At 34.7% G+C, this 24,487-nt stretch overlaps 1 protein-coding gene across 31 annotated transcripts in view; it reads left to right on the top strand.

The window, feature by feature from the left end:
* The window catches only part of EHBP1 (EH domain binding protein 1), a 580,191-nt gene extending 556,170 nt beyond the window's left edge, over positions 1-24,021 (top strand). For all 31 annotated transcript variants that reach the window (XM_086326384.1, XM_086326385.1, XM_086326386.1 and 28 more), the window contains 4 exons: positions 15,130-15,229; positions 16,343-16,416; positions 22,642-22,756; positions 22,932-24,021. In XM_086326384.1, the coding sequence (XP_086182510.1) occupies positions 15,130-15,229; positions 16,343-16,416; positions 22,642-22,756; positions 22,932-23,022 (380 nt within the window). In that variant the 3' untranslated portion in view covers positions 23,023-24,021. The remainder of the gene's footprint in view (positions 1-15,129; positions 15,230-16,342; positions 16,417-22,641; positions 22,757-22,931) is intronic.
* The last annotated feature ends 466 nt before the right edge of the window (positions 24,022-24,487 follow it).

Below are 24,487 nucleotides of genomic sequence, written 5' to 3'. Positions count from 1 at the left end.
AGTTGTACTTTCAGAATTCTTTTACAATTTGTTCAACTAATCCAAACATCTTTAATATCTGGTTCTATCTGCTTTCATTATTTGTATTATTTAAAGAAGGAAACTATATAAATTATATTTAGAAGTAGTAGCACGCACCTGTGGTTGAATCATTCTAGTGCATGCAATAGATACTGCATCCTAGGATTTCTAGAAAGGAATCTCAATTCAGAATGTTAAGAACCCCCTAAGGTTCTCATTTCTAACATTTGTTTCTTTTCTCCTTGGCACACACTATATATCCCAGCTTTTTACTATATATATATACAGTCTGAAGGTGACTTTTTTATCTGCTGACTCATGTTTGTTCATTTATCGAGAGGAACAAATGTATATAATATCTGCTAGTGATATTTAGAAAGTATTTTCCACTACTAGAAATTTTGAATTGGAAATATAAAATATAATTTTTGAACCTAAAGAAGTATCACATCACCATAATTTTCAATTTGGAACATGTCTATTGCCTAAAGTGAGGTACATCCTTATTCTAGACTGCAATAAAATTTTTTAACACTTAAAAAGTAGAAATTCCAGGAAAATGTGTTTTTCTCAGCAACTATCTATGAAACAAAATTTAGGCATTTGAACTGATTTGGCAGCAGCATGTTTTTTTTCTGAATGTGAAATTAAATTTGTGTAATGTCATGCCAATGCTAAAATAACATCTTATACATGGAATATCATCATTTCTTTAAAAAAAAAAAAGGATCAGTGCCTTATTTTTGAAAGGACTAAGACAGTGGTTCTCAAACTTTTATCTGCATTTAGAAAAACACCTGAGGAGTTTGTGTAAACTACAGAGCCCAGGCCCTGCCTAACCAATTCTGATTCAGGGGATCAATCTGTGGTGAGCCCATATTCCAGGAATTCTAATACAGGTGATCTGCAGAGCACATTTTAAGAAACAAGGGGCTAAGATGTGCTAAGCTCACAGTGTTACAAGTGCTAAAGGAAGTAACGCAACAACATAGGGATTTCAGAGCCACAGACATGAAAACCAGCAAGATGCCAGCTAGAATCTGGGTGGTGTTGGACAAGTTACTTATCCTCTCTGAGTCCATATTTCTTCTGTTATTTTTTTCTTTTAAAGACCAATGAAACCTATTTTAGAAGGTTATTGGAGTCTAAAATATATTACTACAGATGTAGATAAAATTTACATATGAGTCCTTATTTTTTTTAGCACAGAGCCTGTCAGAGGGTTAGCACTCAGTATGAAAGTAGCTGCTGCCATCACTCATGGTTTTGTTATTTATTATTGTTTCTACCTTTACTTTAAAATTTTCTGTTGCTTTTAAGTAATATGCTTGTCCCTCATTCTATTATAACTCTTTTCTTCCTCAAAACACACACTTATGCATGCATGTGCATGTTCTTTCTCCCAAGAAATGCCTGAAGAACTGGTTTGGCAGTTTGGCATAAGAATGGAAAGTTGTTGGGTTTTTTCTTGTTGTTGTTGTTGTTGTTTTTAATCTTTGTCTTATATATAAAAATTAACTGATGAAGTTTCTGTGAACATTCTCACAACTAAATAAATAGGAGAGAGCCTTAGGAATTTTGCTATTCCCCCAACCCATATAAATTTCACTGAATTGATATACTAGTTATATAGTTTTGTGAAGTACACACAGAAATAAACAACTTAGGTGTTATATTTGAGAAATTTGTTTTAGGACATCCATGTAAGAACCAACTTTGTAAATGCGTGTTCAGCTTTCCTGTTTCATCTTGATGCTATCCTAAGAAGTTTAACCAAAATTTCATAATTTGATTCAACAAAGAATGACATCAGAAATGGTTAAGCATATGTGAATTGCCTCCCCACTCCAGAGTCAAAATCAAGGTAGTTTATTGAAGGATATAAGCTCGGCTCCAACACCATTCTTCTCACCTTTCCAGATGGAAACATTTTTCTCAAAAAATACAGATGTTCATGTCCAGAGACAACTAGATATATACTGTTTCTTATTAAGTCTCCTCATCTTTGAGACAGAAATATCTAATTGAATAGCAGTGAACATAACTTTTATTGTTGTGCAGACTTCCCAGAGTTCTGCTTTCAAATCATTGTTCATTCCATAGTAGAGACATTTCCAGTTCTTCTAGCGGATTGTAAATTATTATTATTATTTTTTTTTAGCTTTTAGTTATGCTTTTAACATTCTTCATAGGCCTCTAGGTACATCACATAAGAAAACTAAACATATAGTCATTGCATCTGTTCCCTGTTCCCACATGTCACTTCTAAGCTGGAATGTAAAAGGCATTCATCCACTCAGAGGAAGTATTTCCTCAGGAAAAGCTTATAATAGAAATTAAGGAAAAACCATTGAGCTGATACATGTTTTAAAAATTAAATTAGATATTTTGAAATGCTTCATATTACTGATTAATTTGTAATGCTTATTGCTGAATAGTTTTTGTTTTTTTTTTTTTCTGTAAAGGTTTTCTGTTTTTGTTTTAATGCAGGGGGATTTGGATGAATGTTGTAGGAAGAGGAAGATTAACCAAAATTGTAGTTCTTTTTATAGCTTCATAACCTGAAAGGATAAAGTTTGGTACACATATGTATATATAAACAGTTATTTTTCTGACAGAGGATAATAGATATTACTATCAAAATAAGAGTATATGAATTAGTTTTCCCCTTTGTTTTTATGCTGATGACATTCAGTGGGAGATGATAATGTGAATTCACAGCACACAGAGTTATGAAGATCCAACTTGTGAGTGTCCTCTGCATTTACTGACTGGTTATATACTTTACCCACCCAAAGTCACCCAACCCCACTCCCCCAGTGCTTATTCACTCTGAATTAATAGCACCACTTGGTGGCCAAAGCTAGGAACTGAGTAAAGTGCCAACATTTCTTCCCCACCAGCATATTACCCTCCATTAGACACTTCTGAGCTGGCCTTGGTCATCACTGTATTTGTTATGCTCTCAAAGACTCTAGTTCTTCAAGGAAAGTTAAAAATGTAAGTCAAGGACATTACTTATGCTGATACTTTTTAATTAAAAAGTAAGTTTTTTCTAAATTTCATTGATTTAAAAAAATAGAAATAGTTTTTTATATAGGAGGTAAGAATAACCTACCACATAAATAATCAAAATAGTCATAAAAATTTTAATTTCTCATGAGGATAAAATGAAAGAGAGCCCAAAATTTAAAACTTTTAATACTATTTGTTTTTAAAATACTGCTTATTTTGAATCTAAGTAAAAGTTTAAAGGAAATTATATTGAACATTGCAAAATTGTCAATGTAGACTAAGTAGCAGTTTTGCTAAATTTTGAAATATATAATATTAACAGGCACATCATAAGAGCTAAATAGATTTGGAATTGACCATGATTTTGGGTGGGAATGTAGATTGTGTTTTCGATGTGATTGGTCTGACCTTTTTTAAATGTACTATAGCTTCTCTGGTAGCTCAGCTGGTAAAGAACCCACCTGCAATGCAGGAGACCCCTGTTCAATTCCTAGGTTGAGAAAATCCCCTGGGGAAGGGATAGGCTACCCACTTCAGTATTCTTGGGCTTCCCTGATGGCTCAGACAGTAAAGAATCCACGTGCAGTGCAGGACATGTGGGTTCAATCCCTGGGTTGGAAGGATCCCATGGTGGAGGTCATGGCAACCCACTTCAGTATTCTTGCCTGGAAATCCCCATGGACAGAGGAGCCTCGAGGGCTACAGTCCACGGGGTCGCAAAGAGTCGGACACAACTGAGCAACTAAGCACACAGCACAGCTTTGAAGCAAAGAGAGAGGATATACAACACAACAGAAGGACATACAAGTGGCTGCTAGAGCTTGGCTCATATGATTTATGCCAGAATCTGAGAGGGAGTATTGGGGAACATGATGTTCTTCAGTCTGATGGGTATCTAGGGAATTCCCTGGCAGACCAGTGGTTAGGACTCTGTGCTCTCACTGCTGAGGGCCCAGGTTCAATCCCTGGTTGGAGAGCTAAAATCCCACAAGCCACATGGCACAGCCCAAAAATAAATGAAGGATATTTTTAAATGTGTATCATGATAAAGGGTAAGTTGAACATGTCCTTAAAATTAAGTTGAGAAATCTGAAAATAATTTTATCTTTGGTAAGTCTAGAGATTCTGAGTCACATGTTAGATTTTTATTTTTTCTAAATTTCTGACTGAAGGAACTGCTATTAGCAAGAGAACTTTGGGGATAGACTTTACAGAGCATGTGTAACCTTGGAAAGGGGACTGTTTCCTGGAGAATTTGCATTTGAGTAGCTCTTTTAAGAAAAGAAAAATGAATAATGGATAGTTGCTAGGCTTCCATACTTAAGGGGAATGAAAAAATATGGACTGATGATAGGATGCAGTTTGGTTGATTGGTCCAGTAAAATAGATTACTAAAGACATTAGACATGTCATGTTCAATGGAACATCTTAAGACTTGCACCAATTTCCCCAGTATGTTTTCATCTGTGAGTAGGCCTATCTGATTACACAGGCAGTCAGGAAAACTGTGAGACTCTGCCAGGAACAATCACCATGCCTTACTCCAGCCAATAATCATAGGTATGTCAGATAGAGAAGATCCTGAAGCCTGAAGAATGTGAATCCCTACTGGTGGGTGGGTGTGTGTGTGGGTGGGTGTGTGTGGAGATAGAGAGTATAGCAACCACCATTATACTACTATATATAGCATTTATTGTAGGCCAGGCACTATTGTAAGTACTTTATATTTATTAACTCACTTAATTTTAACAAAATCCTATGAAGTAGGTTTATTATCTCCGCTTTACAAATGAAGAAACTAGGCATAGGGATCTTAAGTAATTTACCTAAATTTCCACAGCTCTTAAAGAGCAGAGGTGGAACTTGAATACATCCTGATAATCTAGTGGTAGGCAGAGTATTCTTGTCTGTCCATTTTCACTGAAGGATGTCTCAAAGGCTCAGATGAAATCAGAGTAGTTTGTAGTTGCCCAAGAAGGTACATGGGTCTATCCCTGGGAGCCCCTGTTTCTTGAAGACATCATATCCGTTCAGTTCAGTTCAGTCGCTCAGCCGTGTCCGACTCTTTGTGACCCCATGAATCCCAGCACACCAGGCCTCCCTGTCCATCACCAACTCCTGGAGTTTACTCAAACTCATGTCCATTGAGTCGGTGATGCCATCCAGCCATCTCATCCTCTGTCATCCCCTTCTCCTCCTACCCCCAATCCCTCCCAGCATCAGAGTCTTTTCCAGTAAGTCAACTCTTCGCATGAGGTGGCCAAAGTACTGGAGTCTCAGCTTTAGCATCAGTCCTTTCAATGAACACCCAGGACTGATCTCCTTTAGAATGGACTGGTTGGATCTCCTTGCAGTCCAAGGGACTCTCAAGAATCTTCTCCAACACCACAGTTCAAAAGCATCAATTCTCCGGCACTCAGCTTTCTTCACAGTCCAACTCTCGCATCCATACATGACCGCTGGAAAAACTATAGCCTTGACTTAGACAGACCTTTGTTGGCAAAGTAATGTTTCTGTTTTTTAATATGCTATCTAGGTTGGTCATAACTTTCCTTCCAAGGAGTAAGTGTCTTTTAATTTCATGGCTGCAGTCACCATCTGCAGTGATTTTGGAGCCCAAAAAAATGAAGTCTGACACTGCTTCCACTGTTTCCCCATCTACTTCCCATGAAGTGATGGGACCAGATGCCATGATCTTAGTTTTCTGAATGTTGAGCTTTAAGCCAACTTTTTCACTCTCCTCTTTCACTTTCATCGAGAGTCTCTTTAGCTCCTCTTCACTTTCTGCCATAAGGGTGGTGTCATCTGCATGTCTGAGGTTATTGATATCTCTCCCGGCAATCTTGATTCCAGCTTGTGCTTCTTCCAGCCCAGTGTTTCTCATATACTAACCTATAATTCAGGGATCCTCATATACCAACCTATAATTCAGGGATCATATGGACATATCTGCATAGGAAGAAAAGCTGAATCCCCTTGACACTCCTCGATGACTGCTCTGAGGTCACAGGAAGAATAAACAAAATAGCCTTTACTAATGGGTGAACTTGTTTGTTTGTCAGAGGTTTAATTAAAGGTTTGCTTTTTGTTTGGGGGTTTTGTTTTGTTTTTTTTTCTGCTTTGCATATCAGAGTCATTCTGAAAACTTGTCAGGGTTGGCCTGAATTCTAAATAAAAGGCCTATTCTGATTAGACTGTTTACCTACAAGTGTCAAGTAGAGTGGCTGAGAACAGTGGTTCACAAAACAGACTGCCTGGATTTGAGGCCTAAGTTCTTCCACTAACTAGCTCTATTACTTTAGGTAAGTTATATTAATATAACCTTATTAAATATTTGATGCTATTATCATAATCATCATTATTATTATTATCCCCAGCCTATGAGAAGGTTATTGGTTGTCAGTCATCTGGTGAGGGAGATACAGGACATAGAGCATCCTTGAGACAATTTTCTTTCCAAGGCTTCAGGAAGCAGCGCTGTGGACACAAGTCTATCATAAGTGTCTCTGTCTTTGTGAAGAGAATGGCTCCACTGGGAAGGCTGAAGGGCATTTGATGAGGTAGTATAATGCTGAAACTCAAACTAGTCACCTGGTCTAGTGTTGAAAAACACCATTTGTTACATTTGATTTGAAGTGTCATGTAATTGTCGAACCCTTGTGCAGGTTAAAAGACTGCTGGGGATGGCTCTGCAGTATCCTGTTTTCATTAGGCATCTCTGTTTAAAGAATAAATGTGGACGTAGGCTAGGAGGGGATAGGCCTAATTCCCTTTAGCTCTCCCTCACTGAATCAAGGTTCTTAAGAAGGTCCATAAGGAAGGATATACCCCAGTGTTGCTTGGTTACCTGAACCCAAGCATGATCAAACAAGGTGTAGAGAAGAAGTTACTGTGCATGTATCGCATTAGAGGTTGAACTCATCATCCCTTACTGGAAACTGGAGGCTCTGATGACACCCTGCTATGATTTTTTTAAGGACATTTCAGGACTAAGCAACATGGGGTTACCTAAAAGAGTAGCTGATTGGCTGCATAATACATCTTGAGAAAAACTGTTAGAAGCTATTTGGAGCATATCTACCTGATTTGTTCTTCTATATTTTAAACATTGAATATATTTTCCACACTTTAAACAGAATCAGATCTCATTCTTACCTGGCATTTAGTAAATCATCTTTTTTATTGATATTGCCAATTTTGTAAGCTGATTTAACAATGCTGTGTTTTTAAGATCAAAATATCTTCCTATAAAAATGATGAAAACTTACTGTCTCTGAAGCTTTTTTGCTCTATAAACATTTGGTTTTTCTTGTTAGGGGATTTCTTTTATTAAATTTTTATTAATTTGTACTTCAAATTGTCATTTTGTCCTTTATTTTAATAACTAGTAAACTTTTAGGTATATCCTATTAAGCTATAATTTTCAATCTTAAAACTTAACCTCTTTCACTTTTGATTATTAAGTAGTATTTCATAATCTACTTTGTTCTTGAATCTCTAAAATCCATTACAAATAACTAGACTGTCATTACCTGGAGCATAGCCACATTACTCTATCACCATAGCTATGACGATCTTGTATGCAGCTGTAACACTGCAGACCCAAAAGGGCATTCACTTTTGTTTTTCCAGCTGCAGAGATGAGTTTGTACTGATTCACTCACGTTTTTCACCTATCTCACTTATGACCAATGACATACTAATTATACTAACTACGGACTTTCTTATGACTTATGAATGTTTAAAATATAATTTGTGTCCACGGAGATGTTTAAAAATTCATCCTCACTCCGGCTGTCCCTGATTATGTGTCTGTCTCCATACTAGACTATCTACTCTTTTGAAGGCAGGGACCATACCTTGGTCATCTTTCTATGTCCAGTTGTCAGCTCAGTGCTGCCTTGCCATTATCATCCTCTTCCTCATCGTCATCACAGCTAGCATTTTTAGTCTTGGGCACTGTGCTAAGGACTTCACATGGATTTTCTCATTTAATTCCTCCATCACCCATGAGGTAAGTAATGTGATTATACTTATAGAGAGGGAGACTGAGGTTTGGAGAGATTAATTAGTCTAAGATCAAGGGACTCCAAGTCATTTTTTTTTAAAACTGAACTGGAAGAAAAGCCACTTGGAATACAAACTCAATGTTTATCTTCTTTGCATCTTATTCAGAATGACAGACCTAACCAGCCAGAGAAACTATAGATGGTATACATTTATAAAGTATACTTAGCCCTACCAGAATTTATATTCTTATCCATGGGAGTTTCTCAGGATTAATGTAAGCATTCATAAAGGTAGTCTACAATTTATAAGAAGTCTTTATTAATAAAGTTCATCTTTATTAATGAGTCAAGTGCTTTTCCATAAAGTTCTTAAATCATGGATTGAGTTCCCATACCACTCCATAAAAAACTATATGTCCAAATAACCTTAAAAAAGATGAACCTCCCAGTGAGAAGGTCTCCCCCAGAGATTTTGACTTACTTGAATATATAAAACTTTAATAATATCTCTTACAACATTTATCTATATATGCATATCTTTATTTTTTATAATTTATTTATTTGTGGCTGTGCTGGGTCTTTGTTGCTGCGTGAGCTCTTCTCTATTGCGGCAAGCAGAGGCTACTCTCTAGTTGTGGTGCAGGGGTTTCTTATTGTGGTGGTTCCTCTTTTTGTGGAACATGGGCTCTACGGTGCACACACTTCAGTAATTGGGACACATGGGCTCAGTTGTGGTTCCCAGTCTCTACAGCGTAGGCTCAATAGTTGTGGCACATTGGGCTTAGCTGCTCCGCAGTATGTGGGATCTTCCCGGATCAGGGATGGAACTTGCGTCTCCTGCATTGGCAGGCAGATTCTTTACCGCTGAGCTACCAAGGAAGACCCTACATATATATTTAAAATCATATCTTAGAATGCATCTAGAAATAATGTTGGGACTTCCCTGGTGGTCCAGTGGTTAAGAATCTGCACTTCCAATGCAGGGGGTGCAGGTTTGATCCCTGATTGAGGAACTGGGATCCCAGTTGCCAAGCAGTGCAGCCAAATGATAAAAATTTAAAAAACAATTTTTTAATGAAAAAATTGAAGTATTGTTTCTTTCACTTCCACTTTTCCAGAAATAATTTTATTCAACTCTTCATGCTCATCTTTAACATTAATATCTCTGTCACTTCTAGGACCACTCTTTAAGTCATTTCCATGAATGACTGCACGAAGGCTCTAGGAGAGGGAGGAAGTAAAGAGACTGCCAGGTGCAGGCCAAACAAAGGTGGGGCTTCAAGAGAGGGGAGATATAGCAGGGGAAGCTATCTTCCTGTAAGTGTGGCTCACAGTTTAAGTTTTCCTCTTATTGGAGGATGCCCAGTTGATCTCCAAGTAGACAGTAGTCTATTTGGTTGAATGATGTGTATAAAAGTGACTCACTGTTTTTTTTCCGATTTTACAGAATATGTTAAATGCACATTGAAAAATAAATACAGTCTCCGAGCTCTGTTTTGAGTGTTTTGAAAGTGAAAGTGTTAGTCACTCAGTCATTTGTGTCCAATTCTTTGCAACCTCGTGGACTTTAGCCTGCCAGGCTCCTCTGTCCATGGAATTCTCCAGACAGTACTGGAGTGGGTTGCCATTTCCTCCTCCAGGGGATCTTCCCAACCCAGGGATCGAACCACATTGCAGATTTCCTCACGTTGCAGGCAGAGTCTTTACCATCTAGGCCACCAGGGGAGTGTTTTGAATTTAGCCTAGTGCATATTTGTTGATAGTCAAGATGGTCATGCTTTATCTGAAATGTGGGTCATGCTAAGACTTTTAAAGGCTCTTAGCACTGAAGTTATGGAAGCAACTCCATCCCACATGTAATTTTTTTAAAAATACTAAACTGTAAATAAATACAATTTTATCAATTATGACTTTTTCCATGATGATTATTTTCATGCTTTTAATTTATCTTTTTTACTATCTTAAGTGTGTGCTTAATTTACCTTTTGAGAAATTGAGCACTGATTTTTGGCATAGCAAGGCTATTCAGACTCTACCAAGAACTTGGCACAAGAAGATTGTTATTAATTTCTGGACTTTAGAAGTAGCTTTTTCTTTTGTATAAGTCTATGATGGAAGAGATTCAGTGAACTTGTCTATACCTCCTTCTGCATAGGTAGGTGCATAGACGTCTGTCAAATTTATCTGTAGAGAGAGATTGCCCTGAATCTCTCCTCACACTTCATTTTATCAAATGAGCAAATGAAAGATGTGTTTGAGAGAATGAATTAGTTTTTATTTTACTTCAACAAAAGACAGGATTTTCACCAAAGTTTATATTATTAATACTATAACAAATATATCAAGCTCAGCAAATTGTTTTAAGACAATTACTGCTGAAGACATCAATAAAGATTATGGTTCTTCATTTATGTTGATTGCTGTTTGAGGATATTCTTACTGTAGAAACACTTATCAACTGTTTGCTTACGTAATAAAATTTGTTTTCATAATAAAGCTCTGTTTCCTAAGTTTAAAATATTTTCTAAACTAGGGCACTGGAGTCCTATAGTAATATTGGCTTTGGAGTTCATGTGTCCATGTCCCTATATAACTGCAGTAAATTAATCTTTCTCATTCATTAAGTAAATCTACCCCAGACTTTATCTTTTTTGTTATTAAAATGTTTCTCTGGTACCAGTTAGTTGGACACATTCATGTGTATCTCTATTGTAATATATTAAATCTTTCAGAGGTCATCATACTCAGGTAATCATAACAGGGATAATTAGTAACGGCAACTTTTTTGTTTTTAATGTTTGATTTGGCTTTGCTACATTGTGTCCTTTAAGGGCCACATGTGATCACTAGTCAGCCATCTCCACTATGGAGCTATGGCAAGATTTCAGCATTCTTTAATGTTTTCATGGTAGAAAACCGTGGATTTGTATGTATGTTCAACAGCACCTTCATCTTTATGTTTTCATTTTCTCCTGTTGAATTAATCTTCTGTTCAGTTAAAATTGTGTCGTTCCTTATTTTGCATTTATATAAGAATTCATTGTCCGAAAATATATCTAAATAGATAATAAGCTTATGGTGAAAGATTAATTAGGAAAGATTAACTAGTAGACAGTTTTATAAATATAATTCATAATTTTAAGGCTTTACTATCATTTTCCTTTTGTTCATTTTAAAATTTACATTGAAAATGCTGCTTTTGAAAAAGCAAATGAGAACTATATACACATTCCTGGGTGAAGGAATGAATTTTTAAGTGGAATTAATCATTTTGGGAGGGAGGAGATGGAATATAAAGGTAGATGTTAACTAACATTTTATTAAGTATTTGTACTACATGTAGTGCTGTATTATTCTGCTTTGTATTAAGTAGGTTTTGTTAACTATGTGATAGGAAGAATTATTTGAAGTCATATTTACGTGTGACTTTTCCTACTATTATTATGCTTCATTATTTAGTAATTTTTATAAATCATACTCTGGCTATCATAATTAAAAAGAGAAAACTGACAATAAGAGATTGTGATGTCAGAAAGATGTTACATTCCAGGAGGCAGAATATAAACCAGAATTCTTTAAGGAAATAAAGGAGAAAAAAATTACCAGAGACAGTATTAATTAGTCAATACTTTAAAAGGTTAAGGTGATATTTTATTGATAGTATATTTATAATACATATGAGGCACTCTGCTTTAAAATATAGTATAACAACCCAGCCATGCTTTCACATTTTAGTAACTGTGTACTGAACTATAGAATTTTGTCATTTTTTAAGTTTCAAAATGGTCTTCAGTAGTATAGATCTTGAATTTTTCAGTTCATGAAACTGAAAAAAATACTTAAATTTCAGCTTTGGCTCTAAGGTGATAAAAATGTAGTTGTGATTACAAATTAAAGATAATTTTGAAAGCAAGATAATTAACTTGGTGAGTTTAAACAAGATAAAATGATTTATGGCCATTTTATAAAATAATGACAATCTTCATTTTAAGCTACAATGTAAAGTGCTTTATTCTGAGATTATGTATTGTGGCAGAAGCTAAAACTGCCTTTTTTCTAACAGTGCCAGAATACAACCTCTTTTTCTTTTTGCACTAACAAGACTGCTTTACCACCACAGCCCACTCTAAGTAATTAAATCAATCCTTTGTACTTACCGTATTCTCCTCTAGTGACGGTACTAGATCTGATTATATGCTTCATGCATATTCAAAGTACCGCACTGACAGCTCTTTAATGAGCTCTTACTTAATCAGTATGAACAATGTTCATCTTGTTCTTTTTTTTCCTCATGCATTAGAGCTAGGAACAGTTGGGAAAAATGAAACATCCAGCATTCATTTGAAAAATATATTGTACTTTGAAAAGTGTCTAAGCTGAGGAAGTTGCATTCTGCCCTTTAAAAGTCTGATGGACAAATTGGATTACTAGTATTGGATTAAATAACAAATGGTTGGAGGAGAAATGAGAAAAGCTCACTGTGATCACAGGCTTTAATATTTTTTGTTACTTATAAAGCTAAAGGGGTCTTTAACCAGTTATTAAAGTCAGGATTAATTTGTAATGGTTCAACTTACTGGCTTTTAAAAGCTTTTTAAATTTAAAAAATTTCAAATCCCTAAAAACAATAGTATGATGATGTATTAGAAGAAAATTTAATTTTTTTATTACTAGGCTAAGTATAGATTTCCATCATTGTGTACTATCTCAGATAAGGAGTTAGTGATGATTTAATCTCAAATATGTTTTTCAGTTAATTTATATAATCTAGGTAGCACTGAATAATATATCTTTAAATATGTGTTATTGTTTGGCTTATTCCCTTTTGAAACATGACACTCTGCTCACTTCCTAATAATTAGGGAAGGTGCATCTTTTATTCTTATCTAGAAATCATAGGCATGAGTTAAACTGAAAATAACACAGTAGTACCACATCAATATTGTTGTTCTCAAGGAAGCAGTCTTCCATTGAAGAAAATGATGCTAATTTAAGAGAAGGCTAGATGCTTCTAGTATTATTGCCTGAAAGCCTGAATTACAGGTTTAGGTTAAATTAAAAACAAAGTTTTAATATGTGTATATTTTTAGAAACCACTGAGGTTATGAACACAAAAATTAAGTCTTTAATCAGAAAACAAAATATCATAAAAACAGCACCTATTAATATTGCACACATGTGTCATTTCACTGATCAAAAAGGCCTTCACCAGGGTACAATTGGCCTTTTTCCAAATTGCAAGCTTTTTCTCAGCTTTTTCTTTTTACTCTTTCTTCTTTTGTTGCTACCCAGGGATTTGTGCCTATCGCAGCCTATATCACATGACCAGTGTCAAGACATCACATGGTCCAAAGTGAATACAAAACCAGTTACCCTAAAAGAGAGATTAAAAATGCTGTAAAACAATAAAGACTTTTGTTCATACTCTAAAAGAATCTATCCCCGGTCTGCTTCATATCATAAAGTTTAATGGACTTTAATTTAATGAAAGTACCTATCTCTAACTCTTTTATAGACATCTGTTTTATAGGGATGCTCTGAAATACATGTTTAATCTTGCACACAGATCAGCTCTTTATATTCTATTTTCATTCTAAAACTTTCTTCAAATTTCTATTAATGTGGAAATAGTTAATTATGTCACATCCATAATGTATGCAAGTATTACAAAAATGAAGTAGATCTTTGAACAACATGACAACAACAAATCAAGGGCCCTTATGTTAAAGAAAAAAAACCTGTATGTGTCCAGACATGGTATATACCTATGTGTTAGACATAGCTACCTATGTGGTCTGGAAGAAGATATGCTAAACTGTAATAGTACTTCCGGAGAAGGGAGGTAGATAGGCAAATTAGAGAGGGTGAGGTTGGTGAAAGAGGACTTAACTTTTACCTCAATTATGTCTCTGTATTGCTTGAATGTTTTTTAATGGACTGTGTAGTATGTTTGAAAGTTAAAAGAAAATATCTAAAGAAGAAAATAAAACTTAGGAAATTGACTAGGATATTTAGTCTTAGCCTGGGATATTTAATTTTTTTGTTAGATATTTAAGTTAACCCTATGAATCTATCTAGAAGTTGGACTGAAGTATTAAACAATGGCCTAGGAAAACAATAAACCAATCATGGATGAAATTCAGAAGAAAACAAAGTCAAAGAATTATAAATTTGACTGGATACAATTTGAAGGCAGTTTAAAGGAAGAAGGTGGGGTATTAATATTTTTCTCAAGTATGATTGTGGCCTACTTCTATATGAATAATACCAAATATACGCTATATATTATAATCTTTTTGAGGGGAGAAGTAGTATAGATGATGGAATGACTATTAGGGAAAATGAATTTTAAATGTGTAATCAGTAAATTTATAACCTGACATTTAACATCATCTCTCTGCTTAAATGTTTTCTCATTTACTGAAGATTATTATGTTCTTTTTTCACAGATAGATGTAAGTATTTTTGTAGCCTGGTCATTTACAATATATTTAAAATAATTTGCAAGTGTTCACCGTATTAGGGATGATGAGTTCTGGAAATGTATATGCATGTATATATCTTTAGTTTACTTTGGGGGAGGAAAATAAGAAAAAAAGCAAGTCATTACAGGTAGAAGCTCTCACAAAATCTCTTGACTTCTCTGATCTTTCTGCTAGTCTTGTAATTCTCATAATGATTTTTTAATGTGGTTTTTAATTAATTAATATATTTTTATCATAACCATATGTCTGTTAGCTTCATGAGTTCCTCATTGAAATATAATAACAAGTCAACCTCTGGGGAGGATTTAAAAGTTGGAACACTTTTTTTTTTTAATGTACATTAGTATAATCTGTATATATGTTCAGGGGACTGAAATATACATGCTGAATAATACCTCCTTTAGAGATTGGTTTATGAATTTTTAAATATTGATTCCTTTCTTCAGACCTTAATCTTATATATAAACTTATAAACAGTTTAATTTGCACTATTGGGTTAGCTAAAATATGTTTCATGTTAAAAAAAAAAAACAAGACTTATGCTGAACTATTATTTGGCTTGTAAAATAGAAAAAACAGTAATTCTTCTTAAATTATAGGAAGGAACACAGAAGAAGAAGAAGCTATGATGCAGGAGTGGTTTATGTTAGTTAATAAGAAAAATGCCTTAATAAGAAGAATGAACCAGCTCTCTCTCCTGTAAGTACTTATCACTGCTTGTTTTTCCTACAACATTGAGGAGTCTTAGACTTTCTATCATTGTCTTTCTTGGGATTTCATATTTATTAGGCTTAATTTTTTTCTTTCTTTAGAAATTATATTTTATATAAAAATAAAATATAAAATACTGTATAACCAGTTTTTATTTGAAGAGTAAGAATTTTAAAAGAGTATTAGATACTGAAAAAATGTATGTATTATACTGAAAACCAAGTAATGTAAATAATTTTGGGGTTTAAGAAATCACTTGTGTACAAAAAAGGATGTTTGGTTTATATTAAGGAGAAAAAGAAATAAAACTCAAGTTTATTTAACATCAGATTTTCAGTTAAAAATTAAATAATTCTTAATAAGGACAAAAGTACCTTTGTACTCTGCAGATAATGTTACCCTAAATTTTGGGATAAAAGATTTAATAATTTACACAGAAGTGACCTTTTATGACTCCAAGAATTACAGTAAAATGGAGACTAAACCAAATGTAAGCATTCTCAAGTCTTTAGCATTTAGTTCACATAGGACTTAATGCTTGTCCCTTTTTCTCACTAGCAGTATTCTTATATTGTGCCACCTAGTGTGGGAAGAAATACGTTTACGTTTTTTTAGTGAAAACCTCTATTTTTGTCATTTCTACAGTGCCTTAATAAAAGAATTATGAAGTGCAGAATTAATTTATCCTGATTTTTTTTACTGTCTCTATATTAAATTTGCACTGCTAGTACTTTCATGTTTCTCGTACTCTTTTCACATGGAGTTCTAGACAAAAAGGTGTTTATTGACAGTTATGAAAAATATTTTATGAAATAGCTTTATACCTGGCACTTAAGACAAAAAGCATTGAAGAATGAGATTACTTATCCACAGATTAAAATATACTTTTGTACAACTCAAAATTGAAGGAGAAAAATAATACCACTAGTAAGTATTCAACCTGAGGAAGGTTTTAGGTTTGTGTATCATTTGTTTTGAGTAGCTTAAAGTTAAAGAGAAAAGTCAGTTATGAGTCCTAAAATCAATGTAACCTAAAGGTTTTTTTTAAGTGTTTAATGATTTAGTAATTAGCATATTGATGAACTTTTGCAACTTGCCTAGGGAAAAAGAACACGATTTAGAACGAAGGTATGAGCTGCTGAATCGGGAATTGCGGGCAATGCTAGCCATTGAAGGTAAGAGACGCCATGGCCCAGTGAGGTGTGTAAAGTGTCAGTTGTCAAAGAGATTTAAAGAGTGTAATATACTTCGGTCTCACTAGGTGTGGTCTGACTAGGAACTACAGGAGTTCCAAATAAATGTCTTAGATTCAGAAACCATTAGTCATGTAAAACCTTAGGACCCTAATTCAGATCATCATTTTGTTTACTATTAAACATAAAATTGTAAGCTTAAAAGTCCATTAAATAGGAAATATAAGTAGTTAAATGATTTCATTTTATGTGTAAGTTCAAGTTGCTTCCACTGCAGAGGTTTGAGAAAGATTTATCATTTTGATTTTTCACATTCAGATTCTAAATTTTACCTTAATATTTAACTGATGTCCATATAAATATGTCACTGTCCAGTCTGCTATAGTTCTTAAGATTCCAACTCTTATTAATAGGCAAGCAAAGATTCAGGCATATGAGATAAATTCAACACTTTCACACATTATATAAACTTTTAAATGAATAACATATATAGTAATCCTAAGGATGGTTCATAATATCAATAAACATCAGCTGGCTTAACTATGGCATTTATTATATATGGTTATTTTTTTTAATTCTTTGGTATTTTAGAATTCTGTTCTCCTTATACCTCTTAGTTGAAAATGTCTTATAGTTCAAAGATGTCTGCTTAAGAGCTAATCCTTTGGGCTCTGTAAAATGGACCTTTTGTCTAATCAATGCAAATTGATTTTCCTATTCTATATTGACCTCTTAACCCACTGACTGTCCATGGTAATTTCTTTCTTCACCTGATAAGGTACCTGATCTATAAGAAGTCAATTATAATTAGTTCGGAAACTAGAAATTTAAGTTTGTAAGAGAAAGTCAAATGAAACCATATTTTTTAAAAATAGTTTAATTAATATTGTTATTAAATAAAACACATACTGTTTATCTAAATACTATCTTCTACATTTATAGAAGCTTTATTTTTATTTTTATATTCCTAATATCATTTGATAAATAAGACATCTGTATATCCTAATTTAGAAATTAGATTTACTTTATGCAAAAGGCTTCAGATAACTAATTTTCTTCAAGTGGCTGTCAAATTACACCACTAATGACTATAAAATTTGTCAAAATTATTTAAGAAGTTCCGTGAAACTTGCCATTGAAATAAAATGCACAAATATACTAAATGGTATTTTTCCTCTTGATATAATTTTTGTTGTGGTGGTATAGTCTTTAAAAGAGATTGGAAAGCTTAACAGTCATTTGAAAAGTAGGTATAGCAAATTCTATTTATATGTTATTTATATGTATAATATAAAATATATGTGTATATAGTATGTATAATGTATGTATAACTCTTATAGTTTATTCTTTATAGATTCATTATGCTCAATACAGAATATTACAATTTTTTAAAATTTACTCTCTCATGTATAGTAAGTTAAGTCATCCCTAAGATGCAGCTTGATACAATACAGTTGACTTTTAAGGCAGATCCTGCTTCTATCCCAAAACCACTATTATTACCATATAGTACCATCTTTAAGGAGGGCCATGATACATATAAAACATCCCAGTTTCATTGGCAACCTATCCCTATGTAGTAGACCTTCAGTCTTAATTAAATAATCTAAAATTTTTCTGCCTGATCCTCTTGTACACATGGAAGAACAGTAGAAAGTATTTTTGAAGAAGAGGGAAAAAAAGAATGTTTTTCTTTCAGACACCTTTAATGCAATTGTTACTTTTTTGAGGATTTGTTCTATTTTTTAATTAATGCTATTGTCCCATATCTGATTGTGCCTTAAATCTCTCAGCCAGTTTCTGTTGTTGGTTGACAGGAAAAAGAGGCTTGAGGAAAGAAACAGCCTGTTGATTACAAATAAAGACACTTTCTCAGAGAAAGGCCTGCCCCACTAGCCTGAGCAATATGTGGCTTGGGCTGTCCTAGAGAAATACTGGTTATCATGATTATCAGTTCTTTGAAGACAGTGTCCTCTGAGCCAGCCCTTAGAATGGACACACATGCAGTTCAGTAGTCTTTTGGAGCATTAAATCACTGCAGAAAAACACATGAACAGGCTACACTGATTGGTTTTGTTTTGCTTTCCTTTGTTTTAAAGTTCCTTTCTCTTTTCTTTCCCATCTCTTCTTCTTAGTAGCCATGAGATATTTTTCATAATAAATAAACTAAAATATTTCCAAATAAATCTGCTAGTGAAACCATTCACCAGGAGAAAGCACAGAATATTAATAGCCATAGCACAATGAAAGAAATATTAACAGCTTGGTTTGAGAGCAAAATAATAATAATAACATTCAATATATCCATTCTTCTGAGAATCTGTAATCACTTTGGCCTTTTTTTACCTTTTTCTTTTCCCCTGAGGTGTTTTCATTGCAGGAGTTTCACTCTACTGAGCTAAGTTGCAGGATCCTTTAAGCTAACAAACATCTTTCAGATACTTTCCTATAGTTTTTTTGTTCCAGATTATTTAATGCCCCCTCAGGAAAGATAAATTCATTTCTGCACACATTGGGGTGGGCTTTTGGAAAGTGGTGTGTTCATTTTCTGCACAAGAAATGGATCTTCTCTAGGATTTTGTACATCTTGATTTATTCTTGGCTTAGAGTTTGAAGTGGGTGCTCTTCTAAAGGGATTTATGCATAGGTTCACTATTTTTGTAGTTATGGCTTATATGATAAGCTTTTTATATTTAAAATCAATATGTAATCCTGTGGAGGAGCTTATCCCCTAAAACCCCATTTGTAAATCTATTTTAGCTTTGTTACACAGCACAGCCACAGTCTTCCATAGATTGATTAGGTACAGCGGTAGAATCCTATCAAATGGCCTGCTCTGATGATGATGCAAACTCTTTCAGGATTGCTAGTTGACTGGAACTAAAGATAAGACTTGACTGCAATCCCCCAATGTGCTCTTTACAAAACTAGTGTTAATTTTCATCAAAGTGCCAGGCTTATTTATAGTGGCAAGGTTGAAGGTTTACTACAAGAACTTTAGGTCCTTTCTATTAAAGTGTTTATAGGTATTTCTTTGCCTTTTTTCCAAGGTAATTATCAACTTCAGCAAATAAACTGAATCAGGGAATGAATAATTGGCCCTATATATAAAAAAAGAGTTTTTTGAATTAACGAAACAGCTCAGTGCAGATAGACATAAACAGAATCTCTTTATTTCAACACTTTGGCTCAAATGCAGCATCAAAACTTAATCCTATTTGTTGTGAGAGGATATGGCTTTTGTAGCAAAAGTACACTGGAATCTTTAAATTAATCAGAACCCACATTGTAGTCTGTCCAAGCCAAAGTCAGTGCATCTGGCTAGCTGTTATAGGTGAGTAATCCTTTCTTAAAATGTATAACAGGTAACACATAAACTTACATTCAGGCTTTAAAAACATGACATTATGTCTAGGTGAAGCTATTTAAAGGGGGATTTAAATTTTTTTAAATTTAGGCCTTGAATATACAAATGTGAATCTTGATCAGTTTGAAAGGTGTTATTAAATTTTTTTAATTCATCAAAATTTAACTTCCCAAATTACCATTGTGTATAAATTTACTCCTGTGAGAAAGCAAACCCAAAGTAAAAGTAGTTTTGCTGGTGTAAAATCTACTCACTGCACATAGCTTTTTTCCCCCACAATTTGACTAATTATTTGTAGATAGATATTAATGTGGTAATGACAGATTTAATATGGAAAACCCAAAAATTTATGCTGAAATATTTAAAATTTAATGTCAGTTAAATTTGTAAGATGATGAAAATTACCTAAATATTCAAAACTTAAAAAAATGTTTTTGTTACAGTTTTGGGAAATGTCATTATTGAGCTAGGAGAAGATTAAGATTTTTTAAACTATTCAATACTTAAGGGACTAAAAATACAAAATTTTCTCTCTTATCCATATTGTTAAAACCTTATTTTTAAAAAAAATTAATTTTTGATATTTCTAATTATTAATTAAAAACTTAAAAGTGGCTGGCCAAGTATAGAGAAGGAATAAGTTAATTAAGATTATGTGTCATTAAAATTATTTTCTTAGTTTAAAAAATTTTATAATTATCAACTTAATTATATGTCTTGAGTTTATGGTGGAGAAATTTTATTTCCCAGTATTAAAGCTCATCAAAATGTTTTGGAAGTAAAGAATTATAAATTAAACTTAGAATGATTTCTTGAGGTCAGAAATGGAAAAATTAATATTTATCAAAGTTGGTAATCTTAATAATTATAAAATTTAGTTACAAATCTTTTTCAAATTTAGCAGGTTTTTCTCAGAATTAATACTTCTAGAACTATAGTTACCTGAAATCAGACCAGATGACCTTTAAGATCTTTCCAACCTGGAGAGTCTATTAATTTATCTCCTGTAGTAGAATGAAACTGATTAAGAACAAGAACCAGATTAGAAAATTGTCCAGCATTCCTGACCTCAGTTGCATTTAAATCTAAGGAATAAAATTGTGATAGATATGGCTTTTCTTCAGTTTTGGTGTTTTGTTATTATTTTTTAAATTCTTGCATTCAGAAAAAAGCTTTCCGTAGAAATAGTTTCTTTATTTCTCTCTATGCAATTGAACACTTCTTTTTAAAATAAGAATGTAATGTGACCAATTATTTAATGTACCTATTTGTGTGATGTTTTGTATCAAATGAGGATAATTAATATATAGCATGTTTAATATATGTGTGTGTATGTATTTGAGATTATAGTGATAGAAATAGTGATAAAATAGAATATTCTAGTTTTTTGCTGCTATTCTAACCTTTATTGCACGATGATGCATCTAATTTTTAATTTGTAAATACGAGATAGAATTCCCTCTAGCTCCATTTGCTTTCATAAAGCTGCTGAGCAGTTTGCTGTCTTGAATAAATTTTGCTTTGGAGGGGGTCGGGGGGATTTGAACCAGCACATTCTTGTGCGGTTTGTGAAGATTCACATGGTAACCAGCGGTGTGCATTGTTAGGTTTATCTGAATAAGCACCAGCCATGTGAGTTTTAACATGATTGCCCAGGGCAATGGAGAGAGAAGAGAGAAACCAGAAAGGATTGCACTTCTCTGTTTTTTGGAAAGTGCATTTGCTGGGGGAGGGAGCTACAGGAGTCAGTGGCCAGGGTATTTTTTTTTCCCCCCTCCCCAAGCTGGTGTCCTGTTTCCCTTTAGGTCCTCATTTGTTCGGCTATCTGCCTCATCATCTACTTCTTCTTTTCATTGTTTACCTTCCTAATGAGGGAGGCGGGGTAGACTGGAGGTTGATTGACAGCTACAAGCCCTTGCAGTCTGGCCAGAGAGCAGTTGGCTTTGGTTTCAAAAGTGCTTTAAATGTTCGATTTGGTCCTGTTTTTATTAAACGAAACTGCTGCTCATCTTAAGGAAATTATCAGACCAGCAAAGATTAGGAAATATATTATTGGGGCCTAAAATCTTCAAAAAACTGCCCCTATACATGGAAAGAGCACGGCCCATCGGATTTTCCAACCTTAACATGGGGTTTCAAAAAGAAGTATGTAATTTTTCCTTTGCAAAAGTGCTTTGATTTGAAGCCACGCAGCAAACCTCTCCAAAAGAAAACTGGCTGTGATGCGATCGAGAGCTGCAGTGTAATATTGCAGAGCAAATTTATTTTTTACTTCAAAGAAAAATGCTAATTAGCCGATTCACTACTTTTAAAGTTATTGTGAAGCATATGGCGCCCAGTGTGAGATACATCCAACTGCTAAAATAGAGCGGAGAGGAAATTAGCGAAGAATGGGCTGTATGGAGTGAGCTTCGGGGTGGGGGAGGAGGATAGGTTCTCAGGCAGATTCTCTAGCCTTTTCAGGAGGATTTTATCGCCCATCTCTGCTTCCCGCCTCCTCATTTACCCACATCCCCCACCACCAACCCTCCGGCTGACCTCTTCTGGGCCTCCAGCTCTCCCTCCCCCACTTTGGCTGAAATCAGGTGCGCACCTCCGGCTGGCCACCGGCGCACACCTGGTCTCGTGAAGGCTTCAACCCGGCCATAGCCGTCTCTTATCTACGGAAAATACTTAGAAAGTAGGGTTTTAGGGGTGAAATCCTCACCACGACGGCCAAACTCCCCGTGAAACACTACTAGCTAGTGGCTCTGTGATATGTTTTGCAGAGAAATAAAAGGAAACTGGAAAAGGCGGGAAGGGGAGGGTAAGGTGGGTAAGGAGCCTCTTGTCCTCTGCAGACTGGCAGAAGACCGAGGCCCAGAAGCGACGCGAGCAACTCCTCCTGGATGAACTGGTGGCCCTAGTGGACAAGCGCGACGCGCTCGTCAGGGACTTGGACGCGCAGGAGAAGCAGTAAGTGGGTGGTGGGGTCGGGGATTTCTATCCAGAGGTCTCCAGTGGACCCGGGCAGCCTCTCCCTGGCCCCGCAGTACCCAGTTCCCTCTGGGGCTTGGAATTCGGAGCGAGAGGGGAGTGCCGCTCTGCCCTCCACGAAGAAAAATAATTTGGTTTCCTGTTTGATTTCCAGGGCCGAAGAAGAAGATGAACATTTGGAGCGAACTCTGGAGCAAAACAAAGGCAAGATGGCCAAGAAAGAAGAGAAATGTGTCCTTCAGTAGAAACCGGACCAGAATCCTGACCAACATTTTATTAGCCTTGGGTTCCCCAGACCATAAAAAAAAAATCATTCTCGTTGATTTAAAACTTTTAACATTTTGTTTGACCGGATTGTACTTCTTTACCACCACCACCCCTTTTCCTCCCTCCTTTCCAGATTTTGTACAGAACTCCAAAATAGCTTTGTTTAAGGGTTTTTTGGTGTGAATTAATCATTTCCTTGAAATCATGTGAAGTAGATTTGCACAGACATCTTGTGAGTGATTGGTATTGGGAGTGTTCAAGAAACTGTTCAAAGAAAGAAAACTCTTCCCTCATTATTTTCCCTCATTTTTTGATGGAGGAACATTTTAAAACATTTTTGTTGTTGTTGTTGTTGATGTTGTTGTTAATAGCATAATGAGGGGTGGGAGGGGGCTTAAGAGGGAGGGATAAAGAAAATGTCATGAATGATTTTTTTCCAGTCCTGCCATATGTAACACTGAGTCTGTTACCTAAATTTTATAGTTAGATCATATTCAATTTACTTATTAAACTGTGTTCTGTTTACCAGTGGGATTTTCTGCAGTTGTTTTACATTTCACTGTAAAGATAATAAGAGTACTTCTCCTCTGCTTTCTTCAGAGGGTGGCCTTTTAACGTAGCCTGAGACAAGTCCTGTGATTTGAAGGTGAGCAGTAAGAATGGGACTAATTGACATGCATCAGTTTACAAAGACAGTCTTATCATCTGAGAATGCACCATCTTTTTCTCTGGATAATTATTTATTACATCTAGCTTGGTTCCCACATTTTGTTGGGTCTCAAAATTGGCTCAAGAATGCTGTTATTATTTATTCTGTATTGATAAAATCTGTCTTGCCATTATTGAGTAAATCCAATTAATATTTTCTTCTCTAGCATAGCACTGTCATTTTTTGTGAAAATGGTTATCTGTTTATTTATTACAATACTGAGTCATATATAAATTTTCAATAAAAGCAGAAACTTTCTTACCTTAAACACTGCTGCTGCTTCTTTGTAATGAAAACTTGACATTGGTTTGAGAGAAGTTTTTGTATTCATAAGACTTTTCATGTGGAAAAAAAAAATGGTCCTCTTGAATGCAGGGCAGAATACTGGGTTGTATTTGGATCTGAATAAGTTTACACCACCCCCAAAGGGGCCCTGCTGACACACCAATGTGAATTGAAAAGCAGTTGGTCACATTTTCTTAAGCTGTGTAAACTAGCATGTTTTAAAGGGTCATCTCTGTTAAGGATTTGAGGAAATTTGTGAATCCACAGCACTGAAAAAAAAAAAAAGCTAATATGTTGTAATTTGCAGTTGTTATAATTTTGTACTCATATGAGGAATAACTATGACTTCTGATAACCCTCCAGACTGTAGGTGCTGAAATGAAAGGAAGAGGGGTTATTGTTGGAGGGAAGGAGGAGGGTGTGTGCAGGTTTGTGTGTATGAGATGAGG

Source organism: Bos grunniens, chromosome 11 (genome assembly GCF_055505025.1).
Source record: "Bos grunniens cultivar Pamir isolate PY7600 chromosome 11, Bosgru_T2T1.0, whole genome shotgun sequence".
NCBI lineage: Eukaryota > Metazoa > Chordata > Mammalia > Artiodactyla > Bovidae > Bos > Bos grunniens.
Note: the sequence above shows the minus strand (reverse complement) of the source record. Positions and strands in the feature narration are given on the sequence as shown.